The sequence below is a fragment of the Herpailurus yagouaroundi genome, unplaced genomic scaffold (assembly GCF_014898765.1).
Source record: "Herpailurus yagouaroundi ecotype Mexico unplaced genomic scaffold, PumYag 164, whole genome shotgun sequence".
Lineage (NCBI taxonomy): Eukaryota > Metazoa > Chordata > Mammalia > Carnivora > Felidae > Herpailurus > Herpailurus yagouaroundi.
Window position 1 is genome coordinate 36,923,031 of NW_024412405.1, and position 21,990 is coordinate 36,945,020.

The following is a 21,990-nucleotide window of genomic DNA, read 5'->3' on the forward strand; positions in this document are numbered from 1 at the left end:
AAAAATTAAAAAAGAGTAAATATACTTGAGGAGTCAAAAATACGCTAAAAGAGCCTGTGTCTGTGTGGTAGGGTAGCTTTTCATAAAGGTAAAAGTACTTGGCCTATCAGTAGAAAGATAGAGATTCTAACTTGGCTCTAGCCTCTACCCATAATGTGAGTCTGGGTTAGAGAAGATGATTTCCAAGACACTGCCAACACTCCTGTCTGAATCTGATAATTTAGTGACTATCTATTTAAAATCTTAACTTTGGAATTTTTGTTAGGCAATGTTGCTCATGTCCATGCAACTGGATCTCTTTATTGATGTGACTTTATCGTATATTTTATGATAAAGTATCTTTGGAGTCAAGATGTAGTATATATAATGATAATGTGCATCCTTTTATTATTATTTTGAAAAATTTATGTTCCTTTTGATTGGAATGTGAATTAAAATTCAGTTTCCATCATCTTCAAATTATTGCCCATATGATACTGAATTGTGAATATTAGCGTTCGTGCATGCAAGTATTTATAAAACAAAATTCTTCATGGGGAATATATTTTCTACCAAGTTCTATTATTGATCCTGGGAAATACAGTTGAAGGAACAGATTTATGGGAGTGATGTCATGCCCTGGCTCTGCCATTCATTCTGAACGAGTAGTGGCAGCAGCTCTTTAAGTAGTAGGGATAGTACTGAAAAGAAAGAAAGAAAGAAAGAAAGAAAGAAAGAAAGAAAGAAAGAAAGAAAAAAAGAAAGAAAGAAATAGAAAGAAAAGAAAAAGGAAAGAAAAGAAAAGAAAAAGAAAAGAAAAGAAAAGAAAAATGAAAGAAAGGCAGTAAAGGACCCAGTATGATGTAATGATAGCAAAACCAAGGAAGGAAGGAAACTGTCACTAGGGAACATGCATGTATATTTTTCACACATCCTATGTCATTTAATGTTCTTAGCAATTCTGTGAGACACAGGCAACATGATTCTCCTTATTACAGCTGGGGACAAGTTAACTGAAGCTGACAGAAATTAGATCTTGCAAACAGAGGCCATCTTACCTAATGACAGCAGACTGCAACTCACATCTTAGACAGCAAAGTCTGTATTTTTTGCCCTACGTTGTATTTCTGCCGTTGTTCTCCATTTTAAACTTTTGTTAAAAATTTCTGTTTTGCCGTTGATGGTACCAGGGATGGAAGGAAGAGACCAAACAGCCCTGACATGGCAATGAACATGTGTTCCTCTTAAAGCCACTGTTGCCTCTCTCTTTCCTCCTTTCTCTCTCCTTCCCTCCTTCCCTTGACCTCTGTTGTTGCCGTTTCAAGTTTTCCTACACTGGTTCACATCCTTAAGAAGGCAAATATTTCTAGTACTGTATCAAAGCATTGAGTGATATCACCACCACTTTCAGTCAGCTTACTGTCACAAGAAATGTTTAAATATTTGGGAGTGCCTGGGTGGCTCGATCTTTTGAGCATCTGACTTTGGCCCAGGTCATGAACTCATGGTTCATGAGTTTGAGCCCTGCATTGGTCTCTCTGCTGTCAGCTCAGGCTGCAGGCTTCGGATCATCTGTCCCCACTCCCCACCCCCACCCTTCCCTCTCCCCTCTCCCTGCTCCTTCCCCCTCTCTCTGCCCCTCCCCTGCTCATATTCTCTTTCTTAAAAAGAATAAACATTACAAAAATAAAAAAAAATAATAAAAAATAAACTTTTGATACAGCTCAAATGTGACCAGTTCCTTCTTGTCACATTCCGTAACCGTTATCTCCTATGTATTTGTCCAGCAATCAAATGAAGGACACCACCTTATTATATATTCCATAGGCGTGCCATCTTATTATTTATTCTATAGGTATCACCAGCTAGAGGTTGGAAAGGAAACTCAAAGCAATTGAGTGCTATTTCATGTTTCTGTTCCTGGTAGCTCTAAATATAAAAATCAAGGTCACTATTATAATTTTATGGAACTTTTCTTTACAAGGCCTTCATTATGAGAAGTACCTTGAGAAAAACAGTGGTATTTTCCTCTGCATCTAGGTAGTTAACTTTGAGAAAGCATGAGAAAGATTTAAAATGATGGAAGATTTGGAATAGCAATGTAATTGGGCTTCTATTGGAGACTGTTAGCTATTTTCTTCAATATTCCCCTGTAAGCTTTTATTACAGTCTTTGTTAGCTGCTAGCCAATAACCATTATCACTTCTTTCCTTTATAACAAAACACTAATTTTATGGAGGAATTCACATCTTTCCTCCAATTATGTGCTTATGAGGACCCAGCCCCATGTTCCATCACAGATGTGAATCATGGTGGACCTCTTCTCTTTGCCTATGAGTGGTCAGGCATGATCAGGTGATGCAGTTTATGGCTAATAAGCTCTGAGTGGAGAGTCTTTAGGATTTCTCTGTGAAAGATTTCTTCAGGGGATCAAAAGAAATACATGTAATAAACAGCTCCTTACTTGTTTTTAAGTTTATTTATTTGGAGAGAGAGAGGGGGAGGAGAGAGAATCCCAAGCAGTCTCCACACTGTCAGTGCAGAGCCTGACGTGGGGCTCTATTGCACGAACTGTGAGACCATGACCTGAGCCAAAATTAAGGGTTAGAAGCCCAACCAACGGAGACACACAGGCGCCCAACAGCTCCTCACTTTTTTGCTTAGATTCTTAGAATTGTTGTAGCCCACTTGCTAAATAACATGGAGTTGTTTCCCAATATGTTGAAGGTAGCAAAAAATGAATATGGAAAAAATTTGGTTCCTAGACATCGTTGACCTACTGATTTAACCACCGCTAGTTGTGCTCCCGGAATTCTTTTTAGAAGACTTATTATGTTTTTAAGATTACATACTTAACTATTTAATTTGAGGATTTTTCTTACTCTTCCTCTACTTCCCAGCCAGCTTCACAGCTCGTGCTTTAAAATGCAATGATAAAATATGTCAAGATTTCACATTTCTGACAGCGTGCAGACTGTTCCAGTTGTCATCCAAGTATCATTTTTATTAACCTGTTTATAAAGTGACTTGATAGTGTCCGATGACAGACACTAAGTAAAAACTCATTTTCATCACTTAATATTATAAGCATGGCACCCAAACATGAAATCATAATTTGGCTAAAACCTCAGGTATATTTAGTGCTACCCAACAGTGCTTTACTGTTTTCTGTTTGTCTATTTTTTGCTAAGCAGTTGATCCAAGATGCCTGGATATGGGTAAATATTAATAGTATATTTTCTTTGCTTCTTGAAATTGGTCAGAATACACAATGCTATAGAGGTTTTTATTGCAATTATCTTCCAGAGTTCAATCAAAGTGCACTTACTGCTGCACATGAAGACCTAGAAATTCTCTCAGTAAAATGTTCAAGGGTGGCATTCTTATCATAATGGCTTATTGAGGTACATTAAATAAAGTAAAATAATATAGAGGTTGTTTTTTCACTGAATACAGTATACATAAATTCTTTTTTAGGTATGTTTAGCGCGCCTTAGAACACTTTGAAATTTTCCACGTGGCTAAAATTGACAAAATGTATGGATCAACTTTTCTTTGTAACAATAACTGAAAAACTTGTAGATATTCTTGTAGATTTTCACATGAAAATGGAGAAAGCTGGGATGATGGATCCCTTCTGAAGTTCTTAGCTGTTTCATGACATGCATTAGACTTTCTGTGATTATCAACACCGTACTGTTGTCTTATTAGGAACCTTTTAGTGGCTGAAGAGAATCTTTTGCTTTGACTCTCACTGTTTGAAAGAAAAGGGATTGTAGAAGTTTTTATACCTGTTTTTGGTCCTATCAAACTGGAAAGGGCACACTCCAGCCTCAAAGACTTTTTCTGAAGGACTTACAGGCCAGAGATCAATGTATGAGTTTGTTTCCGGACTTGAATTTCTTGAGTTCCAGAGAGACAGACTTCTATTAGGCCACCGGGCTAGAACAGCAATGTTTAGATATTATTTCAATCAAAGAACTGTGTTCCATTACCCTAGGATCTATGTCAAGCTGTGGATTAGGTTAAAAAACCAACAAAAGCTCCTGGTGGTTGAAAGATTGTAAGTATTTTGCTACATTACTGCATTGCAGGCATGAGCACGTTCCTTTAGCGTTTTAGAGTTTCACAGTGTTACAATTAATTAATTGTGTCTATCTAGCTAAAACACTAGTCCGAGTTACCGTCTGCACTTTTAATAAATCCTTTGAATTCCCTTGATCTTTCTCTTTTCTTATCCTGTGTTCTGTAGTACAACTTTCCTAAACCCATGAAACTTTGATTAATGGAATAAAGAATTAGATTCGAGATACCTGTTTTTGTTACACTTCCTTGCTTCTCTGACATTTGGGTCACTTTCAAAGTGTACCTCGGTCTTTCTCACAGATGGTAAGTAAAAAAAAAACTCGGAAAGTGTAAAGCATTATCGTCCTGGCTAATTCGAAATAATTTTTCCACAGTTGTATGTAACTAGCCATTCACTATACATATTCAAGTATAGCATTTCTTTTCTAGAAAGTAGTTGATGTTTCATCATATTTCTTCCCCGTTTCATTTTTCTGCCCCCAACGGCATGCGTGTATGTAAATCAGGTAGAGAATACGGTGGGACCCAAAATATCTTATCAATTGCTCTTTTGATACAGATTTTTATTGTAATCTTTGAGTAAGCACTAAATAGTTTGTTTTTTTTTTTCAACGTTTATTTATTTTTGGGACAGAGAGAGACAGAGCATGAACGGGGGAGGGGCAGAGAGAGAGGGAGACACAGAATCGGAAACAGGCTCCAGGCTCCGAGCCATCAGCCCAGAGCCTGACGTGGGGCTCGAACTCACGGACCGTGAGATCGTGACCTGGCTGAAGTCAGACGCTTAACCGACTGCGCCACCCAGGTGCCCCTAGCACTTCATAGTTTCTTGAATGACCCTAGGTGTGGTTCCGTCAGTTGAGCTTCCAACTTTGGCTCAGGTCATGATCTCATAGTTTGTGGGTTTGAGCCCCGCGTGGGGCTCTGCCACTGAGAGTTCAGAGCCTGGAGTCTATGTAGGATTCTGTGTCTCCCTCTCTCTCTACCCCTCCCTCGCTCCCACTCCGTCTCTGTCTCTCAAAAATAAATAAATGTTAAAAAAAAATTAAAAATCTACTCATAGATTCTAAAAGCCTCTAGTTAATAAAATGAATTGTCCCAGTTTGCTTCAGGTTCTGATATCCAAGTGTAACTATTTTAGAACACCTGTGTTTTTATCCTTGATAGTCTATGCATAGAACTTGATTCGAACCTCCCCCCCACCGCCCCGCTTCAGAATTCATGTTAAATTGTCTTTAATCTCTGTATTTTCCACTTTCTCCTACGTCTCTCTCACCACTCTCAGCAAATATAGAAAAGAAGCAGAGCTTCTGGTATAAACGTGCCTCATCCTTGACCCCAGGGGGAACTCATTGCTTCCCAGCTGTGAGGAGTGTATTTCTTAGTAGGGAGCCTGGTCTTCCTTTCACCTGGTGCTGCTGGTATAAGCAGCTATCATGTTCGGATTCAAAGGTGGCCAAGATAGCATCCTGAGGACATGTCCCTGGAATGAAGTAGAACCCACTTCTGTCCAAATGCTGCCAGGTGGGAAGAGCGTTCGGTGCCCTGCTGAGAGCACTGTGATTTGTGGGTGGAATCTGGCAGGAGTGGGGGTCCAGTTAGGAGCACAGAGCCAGCCCGCTTCACTTTGCTGTTTGAGAGTACCTGAAGGAAGATGCAGAACGTGGCTTCTTTCCTTTCTCACAGCTCCTATGAACTCCGTTGGCGATACAAGGGTCTACCTTATTTATGCTGTGGTGGGGAGATAAAGATGTTAGAATTAAGGGCCCAATAACTTTCATACTCGCACAGTGCCTCCTGAAAAAAAAAAAAAGCATATTCAGAACAACTCAGTTTATTTTCTTTTCTAGAAAATCCTGGGGATTTGGGTGTGTGTGTGTGGGGGGACCTACCAACAGGCAGCTTTTGGTTGGGGGGGGTATCAGCTAAAAAGATAGACTTGTTTCTCCTAAAGATTTTAATGAATGACAATAAAATGAATTATTTTGATACATGTCTTTTTTTAAATAAAAAGATTTTTTTGGTCTAAAATGGGGCAGAGAGTACATAAATAATGTACTTATTTACAGTACATTTAAGGGATATTCAAACTACAATGGACTTGGTGTGATAATGGGGAGATTATAAGGCATCATGTTTTGCTAAGCAGGAGACACAATTTAAGAGTTAGATTTGTGAAGAATACAACATGTCTTCCTCCCCCCTTCTGTAGTTTCACATTTGGCTAGAGACATTGTTCTCTAAGATTCAACACCTAAAGAATGCCTTTTTTTATATTGCTCAAAGCTGACCTCTGCTTTTAGAAAAGTTTATCTGCACTTTTTCATCTGTTTAGAAACATACATTTTTGGTTAAAAGATCGAAGACAATCTCTCTTTGTCTTTTTTTTTTTCCCTGAGCTAGGGAGGTTGAGATAAAAAAGAATGACTGCTTTAAAAGTCACACATGGCTGTAATTTAAGATTTTTTTCCTCTCATTGTCCGTAACAGTTGAAAGAAACCTTCAATGAAAGTTTATTAACTAGGCCAATGCCTGAGGCAATAAAGGTTCATTTATTACCAGTTTCTTGGCTGTTTTTCTTCTTCTATTTTTCGGTTAAACTCCTAGCGTAAGATAATACTTCACAAAATTAAACCTTTGACCTTCTGTAGAGTTAAGTCTCCTTTGATTAGATAAAGTAACAATTTATGGTCCAGCATGAGGTTGCACATGAAATGAATAATTCAATAGACTCCGTGTGGACGGAGGATCTATTGCTTTTGAAAATTTGAATGCTGTTTAAAGGGGGGGAAAGTCTGCTTAAGTGTGTTGTCTTTATTCCATGTGCACTTTAGCAATATTTCAAAAGGCTTTACTTCCAAGATAAAGTTAGGTTTGAATTTTCTAATTCTCTTAGGAAAGATGTGTGGTAAAAATGATGCCAAAAGCTTGGTAACTCTTCGCACGACTGTCCTATGAGTGAATATGCCAAACATTCCAGGTATTACAAAGGCTGAATTATAAAATGAAATAATTCCCTGAGAAAAGTGACCCTTTCTTTTACAAATAGAGTTCTATAATGATGGGGCAATCAGAATATTATAATTTGGGATAACATTATGAGCCACTATTAACGTATCTTAAATCACAATGATATTTAATAACTTTTAACGAGAAGCAATATCGCAAAAATAAACTATAATAATAATAATAATAATATTAAGCCAGGTTCTTAATTTTGAAGTCAACCCATTCGGAATTAGGAACCAGTTTCTGGTCATTATGTGGTAACCTTTGTGAATAACAATAATGTTTTTAATTTCATTTTGCTTAAGTCACGTTATAAGTTTGGAATGCCATCACTCCTTGCTGAAATAGTGCTTTTCCAGGTGTCTCTCTCATTTTTCTATGTCTTCTTTTAAGAATTGTTTAGGAAGATTGAGAAAAATCTTTGCTCCATCTGTGAAACTATTTTATTGGAATTGCCTAATTACTACAGAACAGATACACATACTTTCAGGCTCAGAACTGATATTTGTTTCAGTCTTCAACTCAGTGGAGGTAGAGAAATGTGTACACAGCATAGGTCCGTGTTTCTCATAAAGCTGTTGTGATTAGCTGGTTGTTTAAATTACTAATTGACATGCAGGAGTTGAATGCTTGAGAGAAGTGTTTTAGTTTTAGTTTGGTTCTTTTTCAATTAGCTTAAATTATTTAAGGTGAATAAATCTACTGCAGTGATTTAGTTTCTTTTAATAGAATCTCATGGTACAACATAAATTAGGTCAAGAGAAGCCACTGGATCAGTATAACTGCAGACTTTGCTCCTAAAGTAAGGGCTATAAGGAAAATTGAAGATTTGCTGTGATTTACAGTTGTTTTGAAATAAAGTGAGTTTCTATGAGAATACACAAAAGACTCACATTTCTTGCCATCTTAGGAATTAAGTGGTTCTTTCTGTCATTATGATTTTTGTAGCAAAAAAGGAAACATGAGTAATAACAACTATTGGTAGTCGTTCGTTGACATCCACCTTCTCTGTTCCTAGGTGAGCTGGGTTGCATATACTAATGCAACCTCAGAAGGGAAATCGTTTTAAAGATAGATGGCATTTATTTCTTGAGTGATAAACTACAAGATTGCCTCAAAATCAGACAATTTAAGTGATTTTTGTGCTAAAAATAATTAAGTTAGTTGACTATGATTACAATGAGGTGCCAAGGTAGAGACTTCATCTGTTTAATGACCCACTGTCTAGGAGATGGCAATCACTTGAAACTATGAACTATAACCTATATTTCTTTTGTAATTTCCCTATCACATGGCAGTACGTATTCTTCTAAATCAATTAGGATTGTTCTTTTCTGTAATCCAACTTTAAAACTTCAACCAAAAACCTGTTTTTCCAAGTACTACAACTGGCCTATCACTATTCACATTTTCCTTGTAAACAAATGAGGAAAATAGCTAACTTTTAGGCTGATTATGGCGATTCAATGAAATGTTGACGTAAATATTAAAACTTAATGACAAAAGGGTGAAGAATATACTGCCTCAACTAGTCCCTCTGTTCCTGTTGCTTTTCAGTGAACATGGCTGTCTGTTGTTCCCAACCCAGACCCTGACTTCTGTTTACAAAGTGATTGTGTGTGTGTGTGTGTGTGTGTGTGTGTGTGTGTGTGTGTAATTACATTTCTTCCTGAGTCTTTCCTTGGGAAAAAAAAAGTATATATTACTATATCAGAAAAAGTGTGTTGTCACATCTTTTCCAGTTACTTCTATCGGATAACTCCCCACAAACAAGACTTTCATGTAAGAAATGGCTGCCTCTACAACACTTTTTTCTTATCTCCTCTCCCCTTCTCACCAACAACCACATGCTACCTGATTTCTAGAAAAAGAAAAAAAAAAGAGACTTATTGAAGTATCAAAGGATTTAGGAGAGGATTTACATGGTGTTGAAAAACATAGTTGAACATTTGGGGAGATTATTCTTAGGCTAAAATGCCAATGAGGTGACTCTTTTGCAGGAAATTAAATTTATGACACCATTTCCTCTTTTCACTTATTGTACTGCCTGAACTGTCACCGATATATTGACAAGTAGCCTCTTTAAAAAACATCCTTTCAGAATGTCACACACTGTCAGTTATTCTCAGGCTAGTACGAAGCACCTGCCTGGAGTCAATGCACTGAGTAATTTGGGGTGATTGAGTCACGTGAGTAGTAAAATGAATTGCTCCTTAGACAAACATGAGGACATCTAAAGAACAGTTTATTGGAGATGAAATAATAATAAGGGTGCTTTAAAGAAAATTGGAGTCAAAGTTTACCTATTTCTGTTTGTTTCTATTTAGAGTTTGTTCTATATTCAGGACATAGGAAAATAATTATTTGCTCTTCTCTTTTGTTCTTGTTGTGCTGTAAATAGAGGACTCAGGTTAATATAAATACTGTATTTTACCTGTAGTCCAGGTTGAAAGCTTTGTGCACAAAGTGGAAAGACCATTGTTTCTGTGGCAGATATATTCTAAATTCTATAAAACTGAATTCCAAATGAACAATTTGGTCAGGTTTCTAAATGAAGTCAGCTTTTACTTTCTTTTTTTTTTTTAATATATGAAATTTATTGTCAAATTGGTTTCCATTCAGCTTTTACTTTTAACATCATCTGAGCATCTGTACCCTTGACTTCCTATGCCATCTATAAGCTACTTGAGCAAAGGGGATTCATTTTCTTTCAGTGATCCCTTGGTTTACAGTATTCTGTACTTTCCTTTTTACATTTATTGACAGAGTCAGTGTGGTCAATGCTGCACTGGGAGTTAAGGGAATTGGGATCACTCTATCATTATTTAATGGTGTGACTTTATAGAAATGATTAACCTCACTGACCTTAAGTTTCATCATCAGTAAAATAAAAGGGTCGCATTAGATAGTCTTTTTCGTCTCCATGTTTTATAAGTCTAGACCCTGAGTGGCTGTTAACTATTTTTCTAAAGGCAGTAATGTTAACAGATGGAGTAAAAGTGAGAATTTTATATTCAAGACCTTTTTGAGCCCGAGTTCAACGTTTTAAACATTACCTATTTTCTTATTTTAAGCCGTGGTAATTTAAAATTTTGAATTAATTGTGTTTCAGCTTGATTCTGTGAGTTAGTGATCAGAAGTTGAATGTTTCAAAAACTTCCATGGAGGGGCGCCTGAGTGGCTCGGTTGGTTAAGCATAAGACTCTTGACCTTTTAGCTCAGGTCGTCATCTCACGGTTCATGAGATGGAGCCCTGCGTCAGGCTTTGTGCTGACCGCACAGAGCTTGCTTGCGATTGTCTCTCTCCCTCTTTCTCTGCCCCATCCAACTCTCTCTCTCAAAAAAAAAAAAAAAAAAAAAAAAAAAGAAAGAATTGAAAAAAATTGAAAAAAATTCTTCAGTGATTTAACACATGGCCAAATAACATAACATCTCCATGGTGTTCCCTCCACCGACTTCCCTGCTACTATTCCTTTGCTCTGAGGGCTTGCGATTTTAAGCTATTCAGAATAAGAATGCTAAATTTGATATCTATTAGATTGATTATTATTATCAATATTATAATAAACTCTTTCCATATGTATCTCCAAATTAGTGGGGGGTTTTGTTAATCCAAACATTTAAAAAATCTAATTAAATCAATTGAAAAGCTGAAAACTGGTGTAGGGAGTGTTTCCATTAATGGCCTTAAAGATCAATTTCCCTTTTCTCTGCAGAATATAAATGTGTTTTAAAGGGCAAGAAAAGTCAGTCTAATGGACATTAGGAGACACATTCACATTCAAAATCTTCAGTCTATTCTGATTCACAATTAAGTTGCTTATTCCAGTTGCTTATCATGTCTGTTATTAATCATTCAAGGGTGAGGACAGGTATATTTCAATCACAATTTCCCTTTATTTAGAAAGTATCAAAAAAATAAATAACTGAAAATTAGTGTCAGTTTTTTAGACAGCTGGTATTTAAACAAGGATTGGAAGAAAACAGGGCGAAAAAAGGGTACTGGTATTTTTAAGTTGTTATCTTGAGCCAAAAGTTCTTCTAAGACTTGGAGTGATTTCAACTGAGTTGTAATTCAAACTTATATGAAGCTTACAATGCACCTTCCACCGAGTTTTGCAAAGAGTCTATAGGAACTGTCAGGAGCAGAAAGATTACTTCACAGTAATGACTGTTGAATTGAACTATGCTTTTTGATGTTTTACTTTCTGAATTGAATTGTTGGACAAGATTAATTGCACACAGTGAGAGTTTTAAATGAATGGCTATGTAAAGCATTAAGTTTCTCTGTATGCCACTTGGTGGGGAGGGCAGCCAGGAGGTTTAAATGAATAAATGCATTTAATGTGCAAAATGCCTGGGCTAATTTTAAAACTCTTTTACTAACATCCTTTATTGAAAATAGAAACCTACTTTATTCGTCTGTCTTGGTTATATTGCTGTGGTTGAAGTAATTTAATATTCCTGCTTTCCACTAATCTTCTAGTTCAACAGAAGTAAACAATAGGTTTCATAAATTAAAAATACACTCTTCTGAACATGCTTATAAGATTAAAAAAAAACAAGGCAGTAAACATTTATGACTGAAACAAACTAGATTGTTCAAATACTGCCATGATGTATCATGTATATCAATATGGCACTGATATCAGTTAGAATGCAAACAAGGTTTTAAATGATGTGCCCCTTCATTTCAGCTGGAGAATCCGCTTCACACCATCTGCCTATCAGATGGTTAGGAACCAGGACTGCGTATTAATGCCACATGTTCGATTTTCCTCCTTCTTGTAATGGTTAGATTCATATTGCTAATAGCTGTGCATGAGCACTGTCGATGAAATTTCTGTGACGGTGGAGTGATGAGATATTTATAAGCCGCCTGTCTCCCTGAATAATCAGTAGGAAGAATGCCAGACATAAATAACTTATCAATTCCAGAATATTAATAATAACTACCATTGGCTATAATCTACTGCATCTTTAAAATGGTTTCTTCTAAATTTGGGTGAAGTGACATAGACTAATAAAAAGTCTATCATATAGAAGCTTTGCCTGCTTACTATCTCTTACATAGAACTCATTTTATTTAACCATTAGCTTTTGGGAAATACATTTTATATGGAATGTGATGTAAAAGTAGACAACATATCAAACATTTGGAAGTCATCTTGATGTCTTTGAAACCAAAGATCAAAGATTGGACCTTTCAAGTTAATGAGCAAACAAACAGATCAGAGAAAGAATTTGACAGCAATATGTCTCTTTTATTGATATTTATAATCTATAGTTGTAATCTACTCTTTATCACTAGGAGTACTAACTTATTTGAAAGAAATAGAATGGGGATATTTTTCCTTATTTTAGAAAGGCTGGTCGGGATTGTGTATGGCATTTGAAAGATTTAAAGGCTGTTTTGATAAAAGTTGAAAGCAGAAGAAAAATGCTATCTTTGTAAAGTAAAATAAGACTCTTAAGTGGTGACAATGCCTGCCTCTCTTCCAAATGATAAACCCATGGATTGGTTTTAGGATATTGAATTTGAAGTAGGGAAGGCTTTGTATCAATAGAGCACAGAGGGGAGATTTAGTGATTTTAAGATAAATGTGATCAATGTAGACTACTAAATGAAATGTTTAGATAGAGGCATGGGTTTTAGATTTCCATTTGTCAAGTGGCTAAATTCTCACTCCACACTGTTAGGTTGCTTCTGTCGTAGTTGCATTTTTGTGAGTAACTGAACAAGGGTAAAACTAGACATAAGGATATGATGGATATTCTGGGTTACTTGATAATATTTACTACCATTTGTGGAGGGCTTAGTATGTGCCCATGCTGTTGCATATATTATCTTGCCTTTATTCTCCACAACATCCCTATCAAGTCAGAATTGATATCTCTGTTTTCAAGATGAGAATTTTGAAGTCTTAGGAATTCTATAACTTGCGGCAGTATCCCAGATAAATTTGATGCATGTTGTCCAAAGTTTGTATGGCTTTTGGAGTGCTGCTTTTTAACCATCACGTATTTACCCTCTACATGATAGATAGTTTAGGTAACTAGTAATTTCCATGACAGTAACTAAAGATTTTAGCAGAGCATCAAGAAGTGAAAGTAAAAGAAATCTGTAAGCCAAGATTAAAAAAACCAAACTTTTAACAGTATGCGGTTAGAAAAGTAATACAGAATTTTCTCTGAAGGAGCAGGTCAGAATGAAGCCCACAGAAATGAGTTTGTATCATAATATGGACAACAATATGAAAAGTCGTGTTTTAAAATTCTGTGTAAAAGCCTATGTATTCTTTTAAATTGTAAATGTGGAGATAGGGAGATTTAATAGGAAAGAAAAAGAAACCTAAATCTTTTTGCATGATATAAGGCTTATGGTCTCTAACCTAGTTTTGATATACAATCCCTTTCGTGAGGGCCAACTGGAGGTCTGGCAGTGTACAAACTATGACTTACTATCCTTCCTGTGAAGGAAAATGTCTTTTTTTAACAAAATATTTCTTAGTCCGTTATCTTATTAGTGCCGAATGAGTTTTAAGAATACACTTAAGTGTCTCCATTGTTAATTACATTGGATTTAGAATGTTTTTTTAATATTCTTAAAAAATATTTATTTACTTGTGAGAGAGAGAGAGAGCAAAGGGCAGAAAGAGAAGGGGACAGAGGATCCCAAGCAGGCTCTGTGCTGGCAGCAGAGAGCCCAACATGGAGCTTGAACTCACAGACAGCGAGATCGTGATCTGAGCTGAGGTCGGGTGCTTAACCCACTGAGTCATCCAGGTGCCCCTGGATTTAGAATCTTTTCAAATAAAATGAAATTATTTCATATTTGTCTTGTCAGTTCAGTACGTGTTTCTGTTTTGGTGTACGAGATACTTTCACTGTGCTCTGAGAGCATAAAAAAGTGAGTTTGGTGAGGTAAGATAGGTGGGTTAATCATTCCTTAGTGTAAGAGATCATTCATTTGTTCCTTCCTCATATGATGATACACACACATACTCTATCTGTCTCTCTCTTTCTCTCTCTCTCTGTCTTATATCTATCTCTATATATTTGTTATGTTTCCCCCAATGAGAGAAAGAATTCTTACCAATTCAAGAATCCAAAGTGATTACCCAAGCTTTTCACTAACAGTTATTGTACATGCCAAATAGATTCATGCATGTAAGTGGTTGCTGGAGTTAGTGATGTACATGACTGCTGCATCAATAACATACCGATGTGCTGCATTACGTGGCTTACCTTTTCACTTCCGCTGTGGTAGGCCAAAGGCACACGAAGATTCATTTTTATTAAAGTCTGCATCCCACTAGAGCAGTACATCTCAAACTATGATTCCTTCGTCCAGCCTGATTTTGTGTTTTAACAAGTTCCCTTGTTGATTCTGAAGCACACTCACTTTTGAAAACAACTGTAATGATCTACTCAGTTAAGAAACTTCGATTATGAGATGCAGACACACTTTAGTGTAAATTACTGTCCTCAAATAATCTAAGGGCAGTAAGCCCTCAGAATCAACCTGTTTGTTGAAAGGTAAAAACACAGATTCCTCAGCCCATCCCAGACAGTCTGTGACTGTGTCCTTGGAGAAGATAACCTCTAACTACCATGCATGATGGCTGGATTTGATGTTGACTCTCACTTTAAGAAATACTGAATTTCCTAAGTCTGAGATAAAAATGGTTCATCTTGCTTGGGAAGAATTAAAAGCAGTGGTAAATTTGCAATATAATGTACTTCAAGGTGGGCTACTGAAGGAGGACATAACAAAAATTCTCACTTAGGAAAGGGTGAGTGAGGGGTGCCTGGGTGGCTCTGTTGGTTAAGGGTCCCAGGTCATGATCTCACAGCTCGTGAGTTCAGGCCCCTGATCAGGCTCTGTGCATCCAGCTCTCAGAGCCTGGAGCCTGCTTCGGATTCTGTGTCTCCCTCTCTCTCTGTCCCTCCCCTGCTCGCGGTCTGTCTGTCTGTCTCTCTCTCTCAAAATAAACATTAAAAAAGAAGAAGAAAAGGGTGAGGCAGGGAGGTAAATGTTATGGGTTCCCAGTATTTACACAAGTAGGCAATTCTTGGTTACATGAAAATGTGTTCACAGTTTGAATTCTCTATAAAGTATAGACCAAAAGCTAGACTTATTTTGTGAATTTATAACAATTTTTTTTTCAAAGACAACTTCATTTTGGAGCAAAATATACAATGGGACTTCTTTCTAAGAGCAAGTGGGGGGGGGGCCCGCCATTTGAGAATTACATCAGAGATTTGAAAGGGCCATTGCAAGGCCAACAGGAAGTGCAATAAATACAGAGGGCGGATGAGCCTTTTGTGATCCTCTCCAGCCCTAGGCAGATGTAGCTTGGGAGAGTCATGCTTTATATTAAATTAATGAAATTTGCTGCTCCTAATATATTCACATTGATTGTAACATAAACATAATGCTTTAAATTACTTACATAGATATTGTCAAAATAGTGACCATATTTCTCCTGTGGCTTTCCAAGTAGTCTAGTCTCAGAAGTGTTTTTTCATTCTGTGAGAATTTGTGGCAGGCATTGTGGTAGATGTTTGGGATACATATATTAAGGAAGTATTTCTGTCCTTTTGGTGTTATAACCTAGTTAGAGGAGCTAGCTTTAAGTGTAACCTCCCCCCCTCCTAAAAAAGAGCATTAAAGAAGTCAAGAGTTTCTCTGCTCAGATTGCACATTGTAGTGTCCTGAGGAACAGTAAACTCAACCCCAAAATATACAGATGCAGCAGTCCCAGCCAGAATCCTCATAGGGTAGGGCTCAGCTATTTGCATGCCTTAAAAGCTCCATGAGTGATTCTGATGCACAAAGGATGGTAGAGTCACATACACAAACCAGTGGATGGCTAGCTCTACTCTTGAGGAGTAGGGAAGGTCAGCTCTTTAAAAGAAGTACGTTTTGGAGTGCCTGGATGGCTCACGTTGGTTAAACGCCTTTCTCAGGCTCAGGTCATGATCTCAGTTTCTGAGTTTGAGCCCTACATTGGGCTCTGTGCTGACAGCACAGAGCCCACTTCAGATCCTCTGTCCCCCTCTCTCTCTTCCTGCCCCTCCCCTACTCATGCTCTTTCTCTCTCAAAAATAAAGAAAGAAATACATATATTTTTTTAATTTTGAAAGAAGTATATTTTGAGCTGATTCTTGAAATGTTGATAGCTATTTCACAGGTAGATTGAAGAGTTAGGAACCTGAGCTCACTTCTCCTAGAGCATAATATTTACACCATCAGATAAGGGACACAGGGGCTGGTCTGGGGTAGGGGCAGGGACAGGGATTAGGGATTAGGGAGCTTTTCTAGAAGTGGGAACAACCTGGACACAGTCTGGTTTGGAAGAAGGAATGTAGTCCATTTGAGGAAATGGGAGAAGGCTGAAGTGTCTATAGCACAAAGAGGAAGTGGGACCTGGGCGAACACACAGTGCTACATGGACAGACAGGGGGCTGAGCATGAAGGGCCCTGACAGCCATGTGAAGTGCCCCACTTGCTTCTAAGAGTAGGCATTGAATGTCATGATTGGATTTTCCTTTCTACAAGATTATGTTGACTGCTGTATGAGTAGTAAGAGGTTGGAAACGGGGAAAGGGGAAGCTGTTGAGAGGCTATTGCAGGACTCCACTGAAGAAAAGGCAGCAGCTGGCACTAGAGGGAGCCGGGAAAATGGAGAAAATTGCTTGAATTTGAAAGCTATTAAAGTGTTAGAATTGTGAGCCAGGTGAGTTAGTGGAACTAAAGTCAGCAACTGCTGAAAATGTCATAGTTTTTTTTTTTTTTTTTTTTGCTTTCATTAAACCAGACTAACAATTCAGTATTTAAAAGTATTATAGCCTGGGTGGTTCATTTGGTTGGACATCCCACTCTTGATTTTGGGTCCATTCATGATCTTGGTGTCATGGAATCGAGCCCCACGTTGGGCTCCATGCTGAGCATGGAGTCTGCCTGAGATTCTCTCTCTCTCCGTCTCTCCCTCTGTGGCTCTCCCTCCTTCTCAAATAAACATAAAAATAGTGCAGTACTTCTTATAAAAAATTATTAGATAGTTCAGTTTTATCATGTATGGGTCACACACTTCTAGGAGTCCCCCTTATCTGCAGTTTCCTTTCCTCAGTTTGGTCAACCATGGCCTGGAAGCAGATGATCCTCTTTCTGAAAAATCATCAGAAGGTCAATAGGAGCCTAATGCCAGGTCACAGTGCTTGTGTCATTCACCTTACTTCATCTCATCATGTAGGGAATTTATCATCTCACATCATCATAAGAAGTGTGAGTGCAGTACAATGAGATATTTTGAGGGAGAGAGAGACTGCATTCACATAACTTTTATTACAGTATATTGTTGTAATTGTTCTATTTTATTGTTGTGAATCTCTTTCTGCCTAATTTATAAATTAAAGTTTGTCATATGTATGTATGTATAGAAAAAAAGCATGGTATACCTAAGATTCAGTACTATCTGTAGTTTCAGGCATCCAATGGGGGGGGGGGTCTTGGAACATGTCTCCCCTGGATAGAGGGGGAACCACCGTATACCTTTTGAAATTTGTATTAGAAATGTAAAACCGTGGGGATAAACTGCCAAGTGGACAAGTAGAAGAGAACCATTCATAAGATCAGATAAATAAAATTATAAAAAAATATTTTTAAAAGTCAAGGGTTAAAGAGAGAAGTAAGATTCTTCTAGCTAAGGGGGCTATGGCCAGTCCACCATATCCTGCAGGAATCATGGCTAGGACTGGGCTTTTTGAGGAACTAGAATACCTAGTGTTTAATAGCATGATGTGGCCTTCTTCACATAGTCTATCTCATTTAATCCTCATATTATCCCTTTGTGAATAGAATGAATTTACAGGTGAAGAAACAATATTCAAAAAGGCTTTATGGCTGGTCTAAGGCTATATCATGCATAGTTATGTTTCAAATTCAGTAGAATTTGATTCAGATCTATATAATAATAACAGTCAGATCTCAAGTTGTAGTTTTATCTTCCTTATTTGAATACAAGATATACCTGCTGCATAAAGCAAAGATAAAGACCCTGGAAGTGTTATACGGTAGAGATGAGGCCACACGGGGTAATGAAGGGAAGGGACACGTAGGATAGTCACATTTGTGACAGGCAAAATCGAGGAAGAGAGAGTTGCTGGGAAACATGAGAATTTTAACAGGAAAGAAAATGTTCTGAAACACCTTTGAAGGAAATGAGTAACTGGGGAGTAAATTCAATCATAGGAAGATGAGAGAATCCGTTCAAGTTGGGACTTAAAAGGCAACAAATGTACAGTGTAGACCCAGATGAATTCTTTGAGTTTACATCAGTGCCTTTTTAGAGGGTGGTTATCAGTTTTTCACTCAAAGATCCATTCTGAAGGTCTTGTTGCATTGGGCTAAAAGGCCTCTTTGGTCTGATCTGAAGGAAAGGTGAGCTCTCCTAACATCTATAAAAAAAAAAAAAAGCAGAGATTTCTAGGGGGAAAAAAAGACTTTCTTATAATTTCCGAGGCTGTAACATTTGCTGTAGAAACTAGAAGCGATGATTAGTGGGGAGGAAAAGAGGAGAGAGGTGTTCAGTCTCTAATCCACCAGCTGGGAGTGGAAATAAATCACACAGATAAATTCAAACCGAGTTGAAGCACCGTAGTCAGAAACTCTGAAGCAGCCATAGCAAAAAGAGTATGGGGAGCAGGGATATCTATATCCTCTCCTAGACTGCTAAAGTTTCAGAATTAGGGGAGATTATTCAGGTATTGCAGTGTCTGCCATTTTACAGGAGAGGGATGCCAGGATAAAGTGAACTCACTTGGTAAAAGTTCACACGTTTAAGGAAAGCAAACTACTCCCTTCCTCCAAAACCTCTCTGGCTATCTATAGCCTGTACATAAAGCATGGCCTTAGCTTTCTGCTCTTCCATCATCTGGCCTCAAATTCTATTTCTAGTCTCATGTCCATTCCTATCTACCTCCTGTTCTCTGGATGAACAGAGGTGAACTGTTCTGGACAAACATGGCACAGTGGTTAAAAGTGTTAACCCTGGGGCTAGAAGGCTGGGGGATGAGAGGTCAGGGAAGTGAGCTGTGGAGCAAGGCCATTCCAGACAAAGGGAGTGGTATGTGTGAAAGCACAGAAGAAGCAGGGTATGTACGCATATTGGTGGCATGTTCAGGTAGCTGGAGGGGGGCCTGAGGACGCGGAAATGGAGCGATTAGGTAGGTTTACATTTTTTAGTGAAAGGTTTTATGAATTGAGCTGAGCAGTTCAGACTCCCGCCTCCAGGCAGCTGTAGAGGATTTTAAGCAGAGAATAACATATTCTAATTGATCTGTTTGAGAGAGAACTCTGGATGCATTTCTACTCCTCTCCTTCTATGTATGAATTATGTCTCTGCTAATATTTGGTTTGAGAGTTTACAGTGCATCCTCCCCATTATATCAATGTTGTTTCATTGGCTAGTCGGGAATGAATATATGTTATCAGAGTGTGGCATGAAGGAATCAGATCCTCTAATATGTTTGTATGTGTGCTCTACAAAGTACATGGACTACTACATGAAAAGATCAGAATGTGAATTACCTTGTTTTTAATTTATTCTGTTAAGGTCTGACAGCAGCAGCTGCAGCAGCGGCCGCTGCTACCAACGCAGCCATCGCCGAAGCAATGAAGGTGAAAAAAATCAAACTGGAAGCCATGAGCAACTATCATGCCAGTAATAACCAACATGGAGCAGATTCTGAAAATGGCGACATGAATTCAAGTGTTGGTAAGTTTTATGTTCACGGAAACTTTTGTGATCATGTCGCTACCAAATTACTTTCTTTTTCAGAACAAAACTATTCATTTTTAGCTTCAAACACAGTGTATATTTTGGAGATACGATTTTGTCCCTCTAACAGCATGCACTCTGACTAAATAATTAACGACCTAATTTTTTGCTATACCATCAACTTCATGTAGGCAACTTCTAACAGTTCACATCTTTTGTACCACAATTAAGTGTTAATAATCAGAATTTTAAAAGATTGATTACGGGTATGGTGACAAGAATATTTACAAACAAACCCATACTTTATCTTTTTGATTCCTAATGGATGTGTTATCAAATACGTTTGCATCGGCAGTGGAACATATAAACTTAACCCTTTCATGTGTTGCCAAGAATAAGAATAATGTTGACAATTCATTCTTTCTATAAACAACTATAACCAATCTTTCTCGTCGTACATGTACAACTTTGAATTCTCTTGATTTTTTTTTTCTTTCATGAGATGTGGAGAAAGAGAGGAAAAATTAATAATCACCATTTAAACCAAAACCAACACCTTTCTCTTCGCAGAATTCGTTTGAGTAGTTTGTTTTTTCAAACACAACTTCAAATGTGAGTTAACTTTTTTATTGATGATATCTTTAGCATCTATGTGTTGGTGAGATAAAACATTGTATTCCGCCACTGCACTGTATTGTTTCTCTTTAAAATGTAGAAATCCTGCTCAAGTTATAATTTAACAAGAGAAATGTGGAGACTACAAGAGATGTGTAAGATACTATATCCAACATATTTTCATGAAGGATGCAATAATTTATGGCAGTTCAATTAAATTTTCTTTTCCATGCAGTATGCTAATAGATTATTTCTTTAGATAATCAGCAGCTCTCTACTTTCTGTCTAATGTCAGATAGTTAAGGGCATGTAAGGGATTTCAGTAATAATCATTCATACAACAGTTCCATGGAAGCATACACTAGATGTGAATGTTCGAGTAGGGAGTAATTTCTAAATATATACACAAAACACAAACTACCGTTGCTTCAGTGATGCCAAAGGGTGGCTTCTAATGTAAAAAAGGAAAAAAAAAATAAATAGAATTTTTCCATAGCACCACACAAGAGAAGTAGCAAAGGCGTGGCAATAATGCGTTTGATTTGAGAATAGGTTATAAAGAAAGTGGTGGCAATTCTTAGAAGGTTGAAAAGATGTGAAAGAGAGCCAAAGCCATGGCTTTACAGCTGGAAGGGATGAAGAAAAACATGAGGGCTTGCATTTGCAGTGCTCCTAGGGACAGGATGGAGGGCAGCGGGGTTGTTAAGGTCGTGGTTCACACACATAAATTCAGACTTTTAAAGACTAAAAACAGTTTTGAAGTAAAGTGAATGAATTATAATTCTCTTTTTGGAACTCTCAAGTACATTTTTTTAAATAAGCAATCTCTTGCTTTGGCCTATAAAGTAGAACAAAATTAGACACTTTTAAAAACAAGTAATTGGCCACTATAAATTTTAGTTACCATTGCAAAACAATCTGGAATGTTTTTAAAAATTTAGAAGAGTGAGCCTTTAATGCAGGCTGTTCTTAATAGCTGGTGTTGGGAGGAGGAATATTTAAATTAGGCAATTTAATAATGTTGAAAACAAAAGATATTAAAGCATGATATCTCTGTTTGAGTTTCCTGAGCAGCAGAGGAGAAGTTGACTTTGGAAAAACCAATAGGCATAAGATAAGGAGAACATGGCTCATAATTAGGCATTGGCATACATTTAATTCTTGACATTATAGACTAACACTTGCCTAGTGACCAAATTGTGGTTTATGGGCTGCCGTGATGACTTAAAAAGGAAACAATTTGAATTTTCCTTTTTGTGTAGTTGGAAGAAATTATCACTTTTCTTCTATCAGGGTATTTAGTTGGTAGTTTAGATTGTTTTTTAGTTTTGACCCCCGCCCCATCCAACACCAATTTGAGTCAAGAGCAGAAGTTTGAATTTTCCTACAGAGTCTTAATATTTTTAGAGTGTGTTAACATTGGTGCTACTGCTAGTCTTTTTTTTTTTTTTTCTTCTTTTTTTTTTCAACTTTTTTTTAATTTATCTTTGGGACAGAGAGAGACAGAGCATGAACG

At 37.3% G+C, this 21,990-nt stretch overlaps 1 protein-coding gene across 1 annotated transcript in view; it reads left to right on the forward strand.

Moving 5' to 3' along the window:
* The window catches only part of DACH1 (dachshund family transcription factor 1), a 443,609-nt gene that overhangs the window by 221,378 nt on the left and 200,241 nt on the right, over positions 1-21,990 (forward strand). Inside the window, exon 4 of the mRNA XM_040487387.1 lies at positions 19,695-19,856. Coding sequence (XP_040343321.1) covers positions 19,695-19,856 — 162 coding nt within the window. The remainder of the gene's footprint in view (positions 1-19,694; positions 19,857-21,990) is intronic.